Source organism: Alternaria ethzedia (genome assembly GCF_023757985.1).
Source record: "Alternaria ethzedia strain BMP 0044 chromosome Unknown scaffold_2, whole genome shotgun sequence".
Lineage (NCBI taxonomy): Eukaryota > Fungi > Ascomycota > Dothideomycetes > Pleosporales > Pleosporaceae > Alternaria > Alternaria ethzedia.
In genome coordinates, this window is record NW_026056195.1 from 1,441,277 (window position 1) to 1,457,716 (window position 16,440).

The 16,440-nt window shown below is 51.3% G+C and overlaps 7 protein-coding genes across 7 annotated transcripts; 4 read left to right on the plus strand and 3 right to left on the minus strand.

The window, feature by feature from the left end:
* Positions 1 to 282: 282 nt before the first annotated feature.
* On the plus strand, positions 283 to 2,846 carry J4E87_001281 (uncharacterized protein; the record flags this gene model as incomplete). Its single annotated transcript, XM_049372927.1, has 5 exons — positions 283 to 314; positions 581 to 876; positions 1,268 to 1,348; positions 1,393 to 2,154; positions 2,212 to 2,846. 5 exons carry the CDS (start codon positions 283 to 285, stop codon positions 2,844 to 2,846), a joined length of 1,806 nt encoding a protein of 601 aa, XP_049237585.1.
* Positions 2,847 to 3,150: 304 nt separating this feature from the next.
* J4E87_001282 (uncharacterized protein) lies at positions 3,151 to 3,879 on the plus strand (the record flags this gene model as incomplete). Its single annotated transcript, XM_049372928.1, has 2 exons — positions 3,151 to 3,173; positions 3,219 to 3,879. The coding sequence occupies 2 exons, from the start codon at positions 3,151 to 3,153 to the stop codon at positions 3,877 to 3,879; spliced, it is 684 nt and encodes a 227-aa protein (XP_049237586.1).
* An 82-nt stretch (positions 3,880 to 3,961) lies between these two features.
* On the minus strand, positions 3,962 to 5,134 carry J4E87_001283 (uncharacterized protein; the record flags this gene model as incomplete). The annotated part of the gene is made up of 1 exon (XM_049372929.1): positions 3,962 to 5,134. The coding sequence occupies one exon, from the start codon at positions 5,132 to 5,134 to the stop codon at positions 3,962 to 3,964; it is 1,173 nt and encodes a 390-aa protein (XP_049237587.1).
* Positions 5,135 to 6,381: 1,247 nt separating this feature from the next.
* J4E87_001284 (uncharacterized protein) lies at positions 6,382 to 8,195 on the plus strand (the record flags this gene model as incomplete). Its single annotated transcript, XM_049372930.1, has 3 exons — positions 6,382 to 6,880; positions 6,939 to 7,646; positions 7,726 to 8,195. 3 exons carry the CDS (start codon positions 6,382 to 6,384, stop codon positions 8,193 to 8,195), a joined length of 1,677 nt encoding a protein of 558 aa, XP_049237588.1.
* Positions 8,196 to 11,576: 3,381 nt separating this feature from the next.
* J4E87_001285 (uncharacterized protein) lies at positions 11,577 to 12,371 on the minus strand (the record flags this gene model as incomplete). Its single annotated transcript, XM_049372931.1, has 2 exons — positions 11,577 to 12,322; positions 12,368 to 12,371. The coding sequence occupies 2 exons, from the start codon at positions 12,369 to 12,371 to the stop codon at positions 11,577 to 11,579; spliced, it is 750 nt and encodes a 249-aa protein (XP_049237589.1).
* A 1,423-nt stretch (positions 12,372 to 13,794) lies between these two features.
* J4E87_001286 (uncharacterized protein) lies at positions 13,795 to 14,702 on the plus strand (the record flags this gene model as incomplete). Its single annotated transcript, XM_049372932.1, has 4 exons — positions 13,795 to 13,969; positions 14,072 to 14,149; positions 14,204 to 14,494; positions 14,557 to 14,702. 4 exons carry the CDS (start codon positions 13,795 to 13,797, stop codon positions 14,700 to 14,702), a joined length of 690 nt encoding a protein of 229 aa, XP_049237590.1.
* A 143-nt stretch (positions 14,703 to 14,845) lies between these two features.
* J4E87_001287 (uncharacterized protein) lies at positions 14,846 to 15,989 on the minus strand (the record flags this gene model as incomplete). The annotated part of the gene is made up of 2 exons (XM_049372933.1): positions 14,846 to 15,798; positions 15,986 to 15,989. The coding sequence occupies 2 exons, from the start codon at positions 15,987 to 15,989 to the stop codon at positions 14,846 to 14,848; spliced, it is 957 nt and encodes a 318-aa protein (XP_049237591.1).
* Between the last annotated feature and the right edge of the window lie 451 nt (positions 15,990 to 16,440).

Below are 16,440 nucleotides of genomic sequence, written 5' to 3' on the forward strand. Positions count from 1 at the left end.
CCAATAAATCCAAGGTTGCAAGGTGATGCAAGGGCTGACCCTAATGCCAATTGCGGCTTGGTGGCGTCTGAAGGCACTTAGCGATGTATGCGTTCATTGGCCGAAGTCTCCCAAGACCCATGTCGCCTGAAAAAGGGCAGCGATGCATGCGAAAAGCATTGGCGAGGCAACCAATCCACTGAGAAGAGGGCGATCATCAGAACGTGGACTTATTGCTCAGCCACCCGTCTAAGAGCATTTGTAGGTAATATGGCGGTGGAGGACCCCGACAAGACATGCCGTATGCACGACCAGGCTCGCCCTTGGAAAGGCCTGTCAGCCTTATAGGACTCAGCCCGATGCGGCAGGCAAACATATATTGTGATGCTGGGGCGCGTTGTCGCACATTGATTACGGCCCCAAAGCGACATACTCTTGCTCAAAGCGCTGGCCACTATGACTGAACCCCTTCAGCAAGCAACAGCTTTCGGAAGCACAGTAGGGATCCAAACCCTCGCGACGAATCAACAGCGCTCAACAGGCGCAAGACAAAAGTATGCGCATGAGTCGATGTTTACAGAATGTAACTGACGTGGAATAGTATAGATAATCCGTTTCTGACGTTCGATGACACGATTCCCGACCTCAAGACTCAACGTACTGAGCTAGAAGAGTATGTGTGGGAATTTGCTTCATTAGCCGGTCTCAAAGACCGCTATGAGTTGCTTCGATTTGGTGCTCGTCTCGCTCGAGACAAGTATGAGACTATGAGAAAATACGCGGATGAGCTCACAGATTCGGAAAAGCTGTTGTTGGAGAAGGAAAAGGATGAGAGTACAGGCTTTTGGAAGCAGTCCAAATTTCTGCGCGCGACAATCATGACCGCAAGTCTTGCGGGTATGATCCAAGGATGGACGCAAAGCGCCAATAATGGCACTGCTCATGGCATGCCAGACGAATTTGGCCTCTGCTATCGCAGGGATATGAACTGTCCTTCATCCGATCTTTGGACGTTTGGGATGCTGAACGCCATTCCGCTGCTTTCCGCAGGCCTCTTCGGTACACTCCTTGCAGATCCGCTGCAGGAGAACTTCTTAGGGAGGCGAGGTAGTGTGATGCTGTCTTGTGGCATCACAATAGCCTCGACAATCGGTGCATCACTTACGCACAATGTAGGCTCACTTGCAGCTTGCCGAGCTATCAACGGAATAGCTCTGGGTGCAAAAGCGTCGATAGGTCAGTGCAAGCTCTCGTTCATGCTTGCGTCGATGAATCTAACACCTTGTAGTTCCAATATATGCGGCTGAAATATCACCGGAGCATATACGTGGCGCTGTTCTGGCGAACTGGCAGCTTGCTGATGCAGCCGGTACGTCCGCTCCCCTTGATATGGTGTAATCGCTGATCCGATAGGCATCTTTCTCGGGTTTCTGGCAAACTTGCTGGTCGTTGTTTATGTGGAGAAAGCGGCATCAGCATGGCGCATTCTTACGAACACTGTGCTCATCCCCACAGTGCCATTGCTGGTGATGATATACTTGATGCCGGAATCGCCGCGATATTTGATGAAGCATGGAAAATACCCCAAAGCACTCGATGCCTTCGAACAGGTCCAGACCACACGTTTACTAGCAAGTCGGGATTTCATGTATGCGCATGCTCAGCTGGATTTCGAAAGCCGACTCTTAAAAGAGGAGACAAATGAGCTTGGCACCCTGGCCGATCGCGTAGATGTTAGCTTGCCGAGCTTTTCTGGAGAGCCATCTTCGCCATCGCCAAATCGCGTACGATTAGAAAGGGGTGCTGAACACGGAGCCGTATCGCCAGGTCGATTCGCGCTAGATCCCAATGTCGAGGGAACGAAGTTAGGGGCAACAGCGGTCCGGAACGATAGCCAGCACCAAGTCAGGTCGCAGCCCGAGCAAAACGAAAACAGCAACATTGAGCTCGCGACATTGAATAGGAGGTGGAGTGACATCTCCAGCCTAAACTTCGAGGTTGGGGTGAAACGAACGAAGAAGAACAACCCGTACTCGTACAACATCGGTGTCAACGGCTACTACAAGCGTCTGAGGGAGTTATGGTCCAATAAGCGGTGTCGACGAGCATTGCTGTGCGCTTCCGTGTCCATGATCACCCAGACGCTGACAGGCGTCAATACGATCGCCTTCTTAGGTACGATAGTGTGGCCCAACGCCGGAACAAACAGTGATCGTACATCCGCGATAATAGGTCTGGCCTTTGGAGCAGCGAATTACATGTTCGGGCTTCCTGCTTATTGGTCCTCGGATCGATTGGGACGTTCCGTCATGCTTTTGCTCGGCCTGCCAAACATGGCATGGTCAATCCTAGTCTTTGCCTTCCTCTTCAAAATCACCGACACGTCCGTCCAGATACCATTGGTCAGCATCTTCGCGGTCATCTTCGTTGCCTTTTATGCCCCGACAGCCGGTACGTCTCCATTCTCGATCGCAGCAGAGGTCTTTCCTCTCGTATCGAGGGAGGCTGGCATGGCTGTTTCCGTCGCGGTCAACCTTCTGGGTGCTGGCGTATTGGTACTAGTCTTCCCATTCCTGCAGGACAGCATTCGGCCGACAGCTGCATTCTCTATCTTCGCAGGCTTGAATATGTTGGCGTTTGTACTGGTGTATTTGTTCGTTCCAGAGACGAGGATGCGGACCTTGGAAGAACTGCAGTATACGTTCGATTTACCAACGGGATGGCATGTCGCGTATCGTGTGGGGTACATACGACAGCATGTCTGGGCGAATTGGTGGAAGTACTTGACTCGCAAGGAGGTTCAGCCGCCGGTTCCGTTCTACGAATGGGCGCGAGAGACGTATAGAGAGATGGAAGGTGCCAGCTGAGTTGTGTGTGGAGGTCGGCGTGGGCATGTTTGGCGGAGGCGGAGATGGAGGTTTGAGCGCGACTGGACGCGATCCCCTTCCGCCAAGTAAATGACGTATCGAGGCTAGCGCGAAAGACCCCTACCACCAAGTGCACGCCTACATCTGAGCATTGAGTAAAGAAACATGTGTAACCAAACACCGCCGTGTATCACAATAATATTCCGCAACCACGTGGGCTTCGAACCATATTGTTTTGCTAGTTAAATATTCCAACCCAATCTAATAACAAAAGTGTGATATGACGCCACCTGAAGCAATCGCGATGACGGTCCCGTTGGAGTCGATGTAAGTCACCAAAATCGAATCCTGTATTATACTAATAAGATTTAGCACCTTTCGCAACCAGACCGAGTCACCTCTACTTCGACTTCCTGGGGAGCTGCGCAATCGTATCTACGAGTTGGTTGTTGGCGGAAACATCATCTTCGTATCAGGTTTGCTCCAGCGACCGGAGAAAGCATTGGTCGATCTCATGACCCCTGGAGTGGCCCAAAAGAGTACCTGGACATCTGTTTCTCGTATTTTTACCATCGGTCTTGCATGTCGTCAGCTACACCGAGAAACAGCTCTCACCCAGTACACAAAGAACGTCTTCCACTTCGACGACATGCAATCTGGTCGAGCTTTCGTGAACGGTCTCACTAGTACACAGCGAGCGCTACTCACGTCTATATCCGTCAACGTCGTGGATTACTTCAGCGCAGATCCCTCATGGGACCTTATGTTAAGTATGTGGAGCTCCGTGGTAGACACCGACATCGACATGTTCTTGCCCGAGCTAGAGATTGTCTATATCAGTGCACAGGACCGGACAGGCTCTTTTCGGGCGAATGAGGAAGAGGTACTTCACACAGTTGGGCGAAAGCTGAAGATCGGTACATCACGCAAGGAAGGTGTCTCGCTTATGATCCTTGATGTGTTCCGAGGAATGGAGAACCGAGATCAAGCGAAGACGATCAAACTGAGTTGGAACGGTGAGGCGTTCGTCTGATTGGTGTTTCTCTTGGCCCGACACGGCGAGACCCAGTCGCTGCAGATGGGGTATGCATTACAGATGGCCATCGGTTCTTCTCCTACATATGGAGTGCCCTCGAGATAGCCAGGCTGACAATGGGATAACTCATGATTCGATCGTGAGAGCCATGCTTTATAATCTGTTCTCTGATGATCCCACGCTTCCCTTTCCATCCTACTTCCCAACCACCAGCACCGAGAGGCGTCCTCTCTTTCAATTTCACCTTTTCTAGCTCTTCGAAGGTCATAGAAGAGGACGAGTCAAATATTGCGTTAACAGCGTGCCAGAAGAGGACATCTGAGTGACTCCATGGGATATCGTAGTCATCTTCGGCGTGTATTAACGTGATGTCATAGTTTCGCTGCTTGCCGTTGACTTTGATACTGTCCAGCCGGTGAATGAGTGCTGCAAGTTTCTCCTTGGATGGAAATTTGGTGATGATAAATCGGTTCAGCAGGTTCATAAGCGGTGGAAATATTGCGAGAGGGGAGAGCAGCGGGAGGGTGCGAGCAACCTTGTACGTCCTGGTAAGCGACTCCACGTCGGCGAATGGGGCGACTAAGACGACTCCTGCTAGAACAACAGGGGTCGGCTGTGAAGCCAAGTGATGAGTGAGCGACAAAGCTACGGCAGTACCCATGGATTGGGCAAAGACCACAATCCTCTCTGGTGGTATACCCGCAGTATCCGTTACGAACTTGAGCAAGGTAAGCGCATCAGTAAGAAGACCAGCTTCCGAAGGCCACCCAGAACTGGTACCGAAACCACGATAGTCGATAGCCAGGACATGGACGTTGGTCGATGTCGCGCTCATCGCCCTGTAACTTTGGGGCCGCCACCCAGAATCCAGTGTACCTGCTGCGCCATGCAGATAAATCACTACTTGCGCAGTAGGATCTTTCAGTAAGCGGAAGGAGATTCGGTCTTCGACTTTCGCGCAGAGTCCGACTGGCTCCTCACGGAGTTGGGTTTGATGTTGGCGGTATATCTCCAGTGGCAGGACGTGCCAAGCGTGTAGAGTCTCACCGTCCGGCGTCTTGAGATGGAAGGGTGTGACTTGGTTGCGCAGAAAGCCCCATTGCTCGGGTACGTTGATATCCTGATTCCAGGTTCGGGTCACTCGGTGCAGGAAGATGACGTGGTCCTGTAGAGTCGGGATCGTGAGTAGCAAGACGAAGCCGAGATAGAACCCGATGAGGCCAATGAAAATTGAGAGAAGAAGCGTAAGCATGCTGGTGGCTATATACCTGGCCTATCTCAAGCTTGAATAGTCCAGTCGCGACCAGGACGATTTGAGATTTACAGTAGCGCTAACCGATGTGGGGTAAGTGGAGCATGACGAAGAACGCCACACATTTGTGTGCGGTTTTCCATGTGATATACAATTCTCGAATGCTAGAAAGTTCACAATGTTGGTGTTGAGGGCGCGTTGCAATTGCGCGTAATTGTCGTGATTTGGGGGATGACCAATCGGGCCTAGCTCAGGGTCATTGCATGTGCCGAGGTTCAGGCCAAGCACAAGCCCCCCAAACGCGTGAAATCCACACTCCTTCCTCCATCCCACTCCAAGATACGTTGAAAATAGAAGCGCCATACTATGCTCTGATCGCGACAGCTTTCTGATACCTGCCATGCTATCTAACTCATGCCAAGACTGATATAAGATCAGCGGCATGTGTGGACAAACTCTCACGGACGCGCTGCGAATGGCTGGTATGGCAGTATCACTTCAGACATCGCTAACGATCTCGCAGTTCCGGCGCGTAATCCCACCCAAGCAAAATCGTCTACGATATCAGTTTGACTCTAGACTCGGTCCACGCAACGCTAGCACATCCAATCATATCGCACACGGCATGTAGGCTGACTTCCAGGAAGAGGAAGGCACCACTGATGGCGACTCTGGCGACTGGACCGATATCAAAACCGGTAGCAGCGTAGAAGATGATGACAGCACATGCGAAAATGTTTCCTAATTCGTCATGGGCCCTGGTAATACGGTGAATCAGGAAGTTCGACATTGGAAGAAGATGTATCTTCGGTGCTTATACAGTATGCACGGTCGCAGCACGCATGTATCAAGCTTTTACGGGAACCGATATGCGTCCCTGACCGATGAGGATGTTATGCGCATGCTCAACCCGAGAGCGTGGAACGTCATTTGAGCTGACCTCCCTACTTTGCTGCTTTTATTCTCGCAGTGTACGAATGTCCTCACTATTCACTACTCTTTACGTAGCTGAATCGGCCCTCGAACTAATTGAGTATATCTAATATGGATGAGTTGCGAGGGAAAATGTGTGAGCAGCCACATGATCGGTGACCGTATTCCAAAAAAAGACTAGGCTGATGGTTGCTGACCACACCTGTGGAAGTGGCTTTACTATGTCGCTTTGAGTGTATATATGGACATTTGCATCGGCCAGCAATGGAAGGTGCGATTTCCAACCCCAAGTTCGAGATATAGCCACGGTCGACATGGGCAACTCTGCACCGAACATGCAGCTGCCAGACGCAGCGACCATCCTCCGGTCCGTTAACGCTACGATAGATCATACAGCCTCTCTGTTCCCTACTTCTGGATATCAAGTCTTCCAGTCCGTACTTCGCACCCTCCTCATACTTCTGATTCTCTTTGTTACATACCATTGCTTTCACTATTTCACATGCGAGCTTCCGCCGTTTGGCTCCGGTCTCAAAGCTCTCCCGGGCCCGCGCTCAACACTCCCTTACTTAGGTCGCGTTCACGATGTCGACCGCATGCAGGCTTGGACCTCAATGCACAAGTTCAGCAAGCAGTATGGCGGGCTGTTCGCATGTACACTTGGGGGCGAAACGCACATCTGGGTCGCAAGAGAAGATGTTGCGCAAGACTTGATGGTCAAGAATGCTGAGCTGAGTTCGGCGAGGGCAGATATTGGGTCTTTCCCAGGGGTGACACAGGACTTTTTGTACTTGCCTCTGCTCGGGTACACAGGTATGTCTGCCATTACCAAGACTCTGATATGAGTTTGTCACTGACGTCCGACTTACAGATCACTTCCACCGTCAAAAACGATTCGCAAACGCAATGATGACCCGCGCAGCTAAGAACCAATACTACGGTCACATCCAGCTTGAGATGAAGCGCTTCATGCACGAGCTCTCCCGAAAGCCAGAAGACTTCTTCACTCTCACCCATCTCTTCTGCGCTAGAATCAGCTCTCGCCTCGCGTATGGCACCGCCGATCGTTCGATAGAGCACATGATCAACGCCGGCGCCTTCATCTCCCAACTTGGCCCTTCTGGGCCCATACCTAATCTCATGCCGTTCCTAAGATACTTCCCTGAGTGGATGGCGCCGGGTCAGCGCGGAGTGCGAGAACGCCGAGAAAAGGAAGCAGCGCTGTGGAAAGACACATTCGATCAGGCAAAAGCATCCAAAGATAAGACAATTTACACGACCGCAAGCTTGGCTACCAAAGCTATTGGCTCCAATACCGACCTTCTTTTCGCTGATGAGGAAGAGGCCATAGCTGCAGTTGGTATGCTCTGCACTGTCGCGATCTATACTATTGGCGGACCGGCGACGCTGTTCGTCATGGCTATGGTTCTGCATCCGGAATGGCAAGAGAAAGTACGCCAGCAGATCGATGAGGTAGTTGGGAAGGATGAGATGGTGGACTTGAAGCACAGTCCCCAGTTACCGATCTTGAGGGCAGCTATCAAGGAATGTGTGAGGTGGAAGAGTACTGTTCCACTCGGTAAGTTCCTTCTTCCCCCCTATACTCAATCCTCGATCTTTCCCAGGTTCCATACAGCATGAAGCTGACCAGTCTTCAGGCGTCCCTCGCCTACTCTCGAAGAACTACACCCACTCCGGCTACCACTTCCCCCGCGGCGCCGTCGTCCACGTCCTCGACATCGCCATGTCTCAGAACCCCACCACCTACCCCTCTTCCCCTCCCTCCGTCTACGACCCCTCCCGCTGGCTCGACCCCTCGTCTCCTAATTTTAAGTCTCCACTTACCGAACATCCACGCTTGAAAGGCCATCATATCTTTGGGAGGGGCAAGAGAGTGTGTCCTGGCCAGGATCTTGCGGAGGCGGAGCTGTTGGTCTTTTGTGGGAACTTGGTCAAGAATTTCTATCTTGGGAAGAATGACGGAATAGAGATTGGGCCGGACCAATGGACACCGCATGTTATCGGGGGCCCGTTGCCGTTCCCCTGCGAGATTAAGGTGAGAGACGGTGAGAGGGCAGGAGTGGTTGGCAAGTGGTGGGAAGATGTTCAAGGGCAGATGGAGGTGTGAAGACGTTTTCGGTATCGGAAGCGGATATGCGTGCTGTTCTTTCGATATATCATACAATCTTACCTTACCCCATGATTCAACCAGTGACAATGCCCCACGTTAACCAAGTGTCAATCGTCTTCTTTCTCTCCAGCAGCCTCTCCTCTTCGCTCTCATGGTCACATGATGCAACTCCTCTCCTCTCTTTTGATTCTGCTGTCTCCCTTAGTATGGTGCTGCCACCATCACTCGAAAGCTCATATGAACGAAACTCCGCGTTCGACCATCCGGTGGCTAGTCATAGATGATCAGCAATTGTCAAAACGATGCAGCGATCAAGAGACTGCAAACCTTGTGCGCTCAACGAGCCCTTCCAGTCATCAGTCAGGAAGTGTAGGAAGCAGCCATGCGAGACCACAACAATGTTGTTCTCCGGTCTGTCTCGAAGCCATTGCCGAGCACTTTCGGCTCTAGCGAGAAGTGAAGCACTCGTGAGTGATGCGTCAGTCTGCCATACTTGGTAAGCCTGCCCTGTGCTGATGCTTGTTGGAATGCTGGATCAAGATTTGATGGTCCATCTGCCTACTTTCACTTGCCAGCCCTCTTCTAAGAGGCCGAGGTTCGCTACGGTGTTCTCAAACTCTTCCTGAAGAATTTCGACATCGCTGCCAGTGTCGCAAGGCAGGTTGCTCGCTTCTTGCAACGAGGGCAAGGCCAGGACCTGGACACCCCGTGACACTTCTGGCTCGAATCCTAATAACGCGGTGTGAATTGTTCGTCGTAAGGGTGAAGCGACCACGAGCTCAACTTCGGCGTGGTACGGAAACGTTGCTGCAAGTTCGCGGCATTGGCGCTCGCCATACTGTGTGAGCGATGGATCTGGAATGTTGTGGTTGCTGTAAGACAGATTGTGGACACCTTGCGCGTGCCTGACGCAATGAATGATACGTGCCACTATGCGCGGGACAGCCGGATCAGTTTTTGCGCAATATCGTTTTCACGGCGCGCACTCACTCGCACACAAAACTGCGTGGTAGCAGAATAACCTAGGTAACGAGAGGGGCTGAGCGGAAGATGGTGCGCAGCTGCCTGATCGGTGAGCAAGTGTGCAGCGGGGCTGTGCCGTCAACCTCGTAATATCTCAGCCGCACTTCGCTCCTATTTAAGTCCTTTCCTTCATATCCCTTTCACTCAGACATACGACCTTCATATCTTGGTTTGAACGACTTCGCAGATGGAGGATTCTGAGCCGCCCGCCAAACGTCGCAAAGTCATCCCACGTGCAGGCAACACCAGAGCAGACCGCGCCCACGCCCGCGCCCGCGCCCGCGCCCAGCTGGATAACTCTACACTACCCGTCTACACCTATGGAGCTCTCAAAGAAGAAGATGAAATACGCCTATTCAAGGTCGAGAAGATAGGACCGAGCGAGTGGCAGTACGACATCGAACATACAACATTAACCGATGCACCACCTTTCGAAACCGTTTCGTATGTCTGGGGCTCGGATGCTCGCCAAAACATACTACGTCTTCGAGGTAGTCGGATGATACGTATCAACGATAATCTCGCCCAAGCCATACCATATCTCTCTGCGGAATGCAAGACCGGATATCTGTGGATCGACCAGATCAACATCAATCAGTCTAGTACGCAGGAGCGCAATCATCAAGTCAAGATGATGGGCGACATATATAAGAAAGGCGAAAGAGTCATAGCGTGGTTGGGTACGGGTCCAAACCCTAGCAAAAAGTTACTCGCTCTGATTGAGGTAGCGCGCCCTTTCAATTTCAAGGGAGTGTCCTCGGACCGCAAGCTCATCAGAGAAAAAGTCGAGGGGCATCTCCTTGAGCTCTGTGTCAATGAGTTTGCGGCGATCTTACAACTCCTCAAAAGCACATGGTTTTCTCGCGCATGGGTATTCCAAGAAGTTGTGCTCTCAAAGCAGGCCACGTTTTTGTTTGGAGATACGACGATACCTTTCGAGGCAATGTTTTTAATAGGTAGACAATCTGCGATCTATAAAGCCGAAAACAACGATGATTCTGGCTTTGGCACCACCTCAACACGTGGCTACCATACGCTTGACGTTTTACAACGCAGCTGGATCGCAGCCTCTAATGGTCTCGGGGAAAATTGTACATCATTCGTCTCGCAGTTGTCAAGAACAAGCTCAATATTGGAGACAACAGACTCGAGAGACTCTGTGTACGCATTCTTAGGTTTACAAAGTTGGGACCAAGACGCTGTACCCATTCAAGCAGATTACGAGTCGACCTATGAGGAAACCCTTATCAACACAGCGAAGTCGATCATCTCCAATATGCGCTCTTTGGAGATCTTGTCACACTGCGAACGGAAACGTGATACACATCTATCCAAGCGTTTGCCTTCCTGGGTTCCGGAATGGAGAATGCCACTCTCAGCACCACTTCATATGCCAGATCAGCGTTACTCAGAGCGTTCTGCATCTTATGGTCAACATCTGTTGATTCAAACGGCAAATTCCGAGGAATTACATGCGAGAGGTATATCTTTTGACACCATAGACACGTGTCTTACACCCGAATTCCGACTCCAGGCCACTAGATTGTACGACGAGAACCTTGAAGAGTATCTTGCGCTCGATAAACGACAAAAACTTGTGCAAAACCACACAGCATGCTCTCGCGAGCGCCTTCTGAAGGTCTTTATGGACTCTTCTTGCTGGTCAGTCGACAACCCCAACGCGTACATATCGGCAATCTCAGATGCTAAGATCAGAGATTTTTTGAAAGCGTATGATAAGTACATAGGCACACTCGATAACACTCAGGCCGTTACAGGAAGTCAAGACATGTACACGTTGATGTTGCGTGAGAATACATGCCGTCTGAATACTAGACAGCTATTTGTAACGAAAGGTGGGCACTTGGGCTATGTCAGACAGCCATGCAAAGGCGATGTGATCTGTACCCTGAGAGGCTTTCCAGGTCTTATTACGTTAAGACCTTGCGAGAATAATCGTTTCACTGTGGTGGGAACTTGTTACGCGGAGGAAATATTGTGGAATATTGACCAATCCACCTTACGCCTTTACGATTATCTACGATCATTGTGGGAAAAACAAGCGGGCGAAGACTTCATCTTAGTATGAGGTTGAAAAGAGAGAGGGGGCCACGCTGCTTACACCAACGCTTTTTGTACCTAGTACTAGGAATGTATAACTGCACCTTTTCGGTCGATACGCATGCTAATCACATGTACATGTAATACTCTAGATTGATGTGTGTCCACTGAACGAGCTAACGGCCATTCCCAGATTATTGAGTCTATTGTTCTACGAAAGCCATTATATTATCTCCACGCATTCATTTCGTAACATCTATCATTTCCGTCTCATCATTCATAGATCCAGATCTCCTAGTAGTAAGTGTAAACAGGCGAAGCAGGAAGAGTGCCAAAGTCACCGGAGCCGAAGGGGCTGCTGGGCGAAACCTTTCCGCCGTTGACATCAGAAACGCCGAACCAAGCGAGCTCACTGCACTTGCTAACAGTGATAACAGCGAATGCGGGCGCGGGCTGCGCGGTGTATCCCCAAGAGACGGTCAAGTCAGTACCGCATGACTGGTTGGACCAGCTCTCGGTAGCAGCGTTGGAGCCCGGCATGCGGATAACAGTGCAGTGCTCGGTCTTGCCATCCGCGGTGAAGTCGAAGTTGTAGTCGCAACCCGAGTTTCCGTCGATGCAGTAGCGGCTTAGGTTCGAGACGGTCCATGTCTTGCCCTCAACGGGCTTGGGGCTGGAGTTTGGTGTTCCGGTTACCGCAGGGCAAGGGGCAGCAGTTGGTGTAGGGACAGCGGCGGGCTGAGACCCAGCGGATGGGGTAGGGCACGATCCTGGGTGAGCAGGGTTGCAACCTCCAGGGATGCCAGAGATGGATGAGAAAGTTGCAGCTGGGGCAGAGGTGGGTGTGGGGCACGATCCGGGGTGAGCTGGGTTGCAGCCGCCCGGGATACCGGAGATGGAAGAGAAGGCCGCTGCTGAAGTAGCTGTTGAGGTCGTCTTTGGGAGGAGGGCGATTTGAGATGAGCACCATTCGCGGATGCGCGCGGCGTCCTCACCGTAGCAAGCGGTCCGGTCGCATGAGCAGATGACTTCAGCTGTTCCTGCGGCGACGCATGAGTCGTAGGCGATTGTGCATTTGTCCTCACGCATGCGAAGAGTGGGAGATGCAGATGCAGCCGATGCTAGGATCAACGCGATGGCGGCAGATTTGGCGAGCATGTTGGCGAGAATGTCTTTCGGGTCTTGAGTAAAGTGCAAATGTATAGTGTGTGTTGAGGAGGTGCTGGTAGTTATGCTTGACTGTCGACTGATGATGAGGATGGAAACAATTGGAGATGCGATGGCTGCACTATATATCTTTCATGTACATGACCACCACGATGTCATCCTAACTGTTGGTAGTAACGGAGTGTGATCGGATATACGGAGGAGGAACAGCTGATCACGTCCTTGCTTAGCCCTGGTGCCATGTTGTGGCTCTCGTGAGGCTCTCGGAGAGGCGATTGCGATCTCATTGGCTCGCGAGCGGGACTTCTACGACGTTCGGCTCTTGTTGCGCCGCAATACGAGGCTCAGTCGCATGATATGACGATATCGCGCTTAACACGAGCGACGTTTCCTGGTTCAAGGTTTTTCGATAGTTCGGATGCATCCCGGCGAGGCTTGATGGGCAGCTAACGGCTAGTCGCTCCATTATTAGCAGCCCACTATGGAATAGCACCTGTCAACCGAGCTTGACGAAGCTTGAAAGGTGATCGCTTCGGCTGTCATCCGAGCAGCGGTGACAAAATAGGACCAAATTGCAAGGTAAACCTACATTTGATGACACTTTTGGGATGCACGTACTGCCAACCCGGGTAGTCCCATGTGCCGAATACGATGTGGCCGGAAGATTTGTGAGTTTGTGACGTGATTTTCGGCTAGCCGATCGTCTCCATGAAAACAAATCCCCGCGTCCGGACACTCCGCTTCCAGACCATCACGAACGGCGCTTCGTGGTTGTTGCATGCCTCGGTGGTCGCGATTTGGAACGTGCTGGAGGGCGAGGCTGAGCTGGCACAGTCGGTGTGTGTTAGTGGTAGTCCAGATCCTAGTCGCCAAAGGCAAGTTTTGCTAAGCTTTGCGCGACAATGGCATCGAGCCTCGTGCGCTTTCATCTTTGGTTGACATCTTGTCGCAACTTCTCGTCTCTGTCTTTCCTGTTATAGTGGATGAACTCAAAGTTCGTGAAACGGTGCTGCAAGCAAACCGTCGGCGACATAGAATTCAGCGCATGTGCTGTAGACAAGGCGTAATACTTTTACAAGGAGCCGTTTCGTTTCGCAACGACGTGATGTGGCGAGATTGAACAAGAGAAAAACATCGAGAGCTACTGCCGGACAGCCTCACACTCAGGGCAGTCGCGCTATTTCGCATCGATACTAGCGTCACTCTTAGCGCAACGCCATGCCGCTCCCGTCACCCGCAATCGTCATCACCAGGACCAAGGGATTACCACAGACCGCGACAGAGGCGCTGCCAACCACCATAGGCACTCGAGATAGACCCACCACTGTATGCAAAGCCTTACATGATGGCTGCCGCTGCTCCTGAATCCGCCGACGTGACTGGCGCACGTAAACTGCCCACAGCCGCGGAGTTGTCGGAAGCGCTTAAAGTTGATGTATACGATCGCGAAGGCAAGACGAAGACATTAGGTGAACTGGTCAAAGGCCAGAGGACTTTACTGGTGTTTACCAGACATTTCTGTGAGTGCTAGTCAATCGCAGGGTTCACGTGCTACGCTCTCATCATCTCGATCAGAAGGGTAGTGGAAGACCAGGATGCGTGAAGGATTCTAACATCGACAGGGTGTTTAAACTGCCAAGCGTACGTCCGCTGCATTAGCGAGTCTATACCGCCGTCGAACCTCCCTCCCAATACGCAGAGTAAGCATCAGCTGTACGAATTTATATCACATTTGTCTAACAAACAGTATCCAGTTCTCATCGTAGGATGCGGCTCCTACCAACCCATCGACACCTATGCCGCCAACTCTTCTTCAAAATACCCCATCTACACTGATCCAAGCCTTCGGCTGCACAAACTCTTCCAGTTCAAGTCCAACCTAGCTGAGGGCAAAGCTGGTGACGAACAGCGAGATTACATGCGCAACGCGGGCAGCACGATGTCCAGGATTTTTGGTGGCATCAAGGGCGCATTGGGAAACCTGCAACATGTGAACTCTGTGGGACCAAAGGCACTAAATGGTGGTGAGGTGGTTCTATCGGCTGGTAAGTAGTCGGCCGTTGCCCATTCCTTTCGCGGTGGCAGTGCTAACGGAAGTGACATATAGATGGTGAATGCGAGTACATGTACCGCATGCAGAACACGGTTGATCACACCAACATCTCAGAGCTTGCGAAGCTGGTTGGAGCTGAGTATACCCCAGTGAGCAGCGAAGAGGGTAAAGAGCAGGCTGGCAATGGCCCAACGTCGTAGTTCTCTACAGTTGACATGTGCGCGGTGTTTCCAGGAGTTGCTCTAGTCGAAATTTCACAAAGTCCAACACGTTTTCTAATCATCTGATGCGTTCATGAGGATCTTTGTACTGAATCAATTTGTTGACATCATGAGTAGCCTAACTATCCGCGTAGCACAGCTAAGGTCTCTTCAGTGTTCTTAGGCGTGATCCATCCATGATCGAATCGATCCTTCGCATCGAAATATTCGAGTCTCATTGCATCCTCCTCAATTAGCCATTCCAAAGCCTCAAGCGGGGTTTCACCCGCATCGTTCCTCGCATTACGCAATTCAGGCCAGCGAGCTACCATACAAGCTGCACTTTGGTACATCCCACTGAGAGCAACAATGTGCAGGAGATTGCCACCTGAGGAGTGTATGACAACCCCAGAGATCTCCTCCGCGCTCATCTCACTGTATTTAGTATCCAGGTTTTCGCGGAACAAGTGGTCTGGAGATGCAAGGGCGTCGACGACAATGTTCATGAAGTCCTGGGTACCTTTGGATGGCTGTAAAGACGCAGGATCGAAATCATCTACTACGGGTAGGTGATGGCACGGATGACTGGCGTCGCTCGACAAGGCGAAGAATTTCGTGTTGCCCACACGTCGGAAGCCGAGATCGCGAAATCTCTGTTCTTGGTCATCGTGAAAGGTGCAAGGAGTCGACCCCTTTGCAGTGCTTTCCCATGAATTGACGAAAGCATATACAGGCTTCTTGAAGTGATCTGAGAATCCTTCCAGTACCTTCCGCAGTATGCGTGCGCTCCCACCGTGGCATCGAGCGGCATGATTTGTCGTGGTACCGTTGAGTAGAAGGAGAAGACCAGTGTCTAGCTCCGATCCCCAGATGCCAGACCCTTTCTTGACGATGTGCTCTTTGTATTCCTCTCTGAAGTGACCGTGGCGATCGAATAGCTTGAAGCCGAGGTTTTTGATCGGGTCCGGGGTGGCGAAATGATTCATCTGGCGATAAAAGTCGGACATTTGAGTGCGGTCGATGAGAAACCCAGGCTGGAGATCGAAGTCAACGCTCGTTGGCCCGTTGCGAATGAACTTTAACCAATCTTCTACTCCTAAAAATGGTGTTAGCGAGTGCTTGTATCGATGTTTGGTGTTGTGATTTTTGATAGAAGCTCGTAAATTACGAGAAAATACCAACACCAAATCGTCAACAACGATTTGAACGAAACATTCAAAAATCCCAGTTTCGTGTAGTACTGCAGTCCTATTCCATTCAACACAATTGTAGATGTGTTATACTCATTGATGCAGCCCCTACACTTCGTTCCCCGCGTTTCTACATGTTGTGGTTGCTCCACGTCGTCGCTGCAAAAGTTGAACGAGCGAACTTACCGATGACATCGTATCCAGCGCAGGACGTGACTTGATGAGAAGCGGAGTAGTTTTGAGACATTTCGCACAATCAGCTTCGTCAGATAGTGAAATATTGAGGTTTTCAGATGGTGGGTGGGCAAAAGGTTGGAGTGAAGGAGCAGAGTGAAGAAAGAGGCAGCGACAGGAGAAGAAGCAGGTAAACCCTTATCGACCCCGCACAAATGAGCTTAACTAACAGCGTCTAGATCCATACTGCGACGTGTCAATCTCGGCACTTCTGCGCGCTCAGTCAGGCCATGAGTGACGCTTCAGCGGCACGGCGTCAAGCAAGATCAGACCTGGAGTCGGTCCACACATAACTCCGGCACACCAAGATGTGA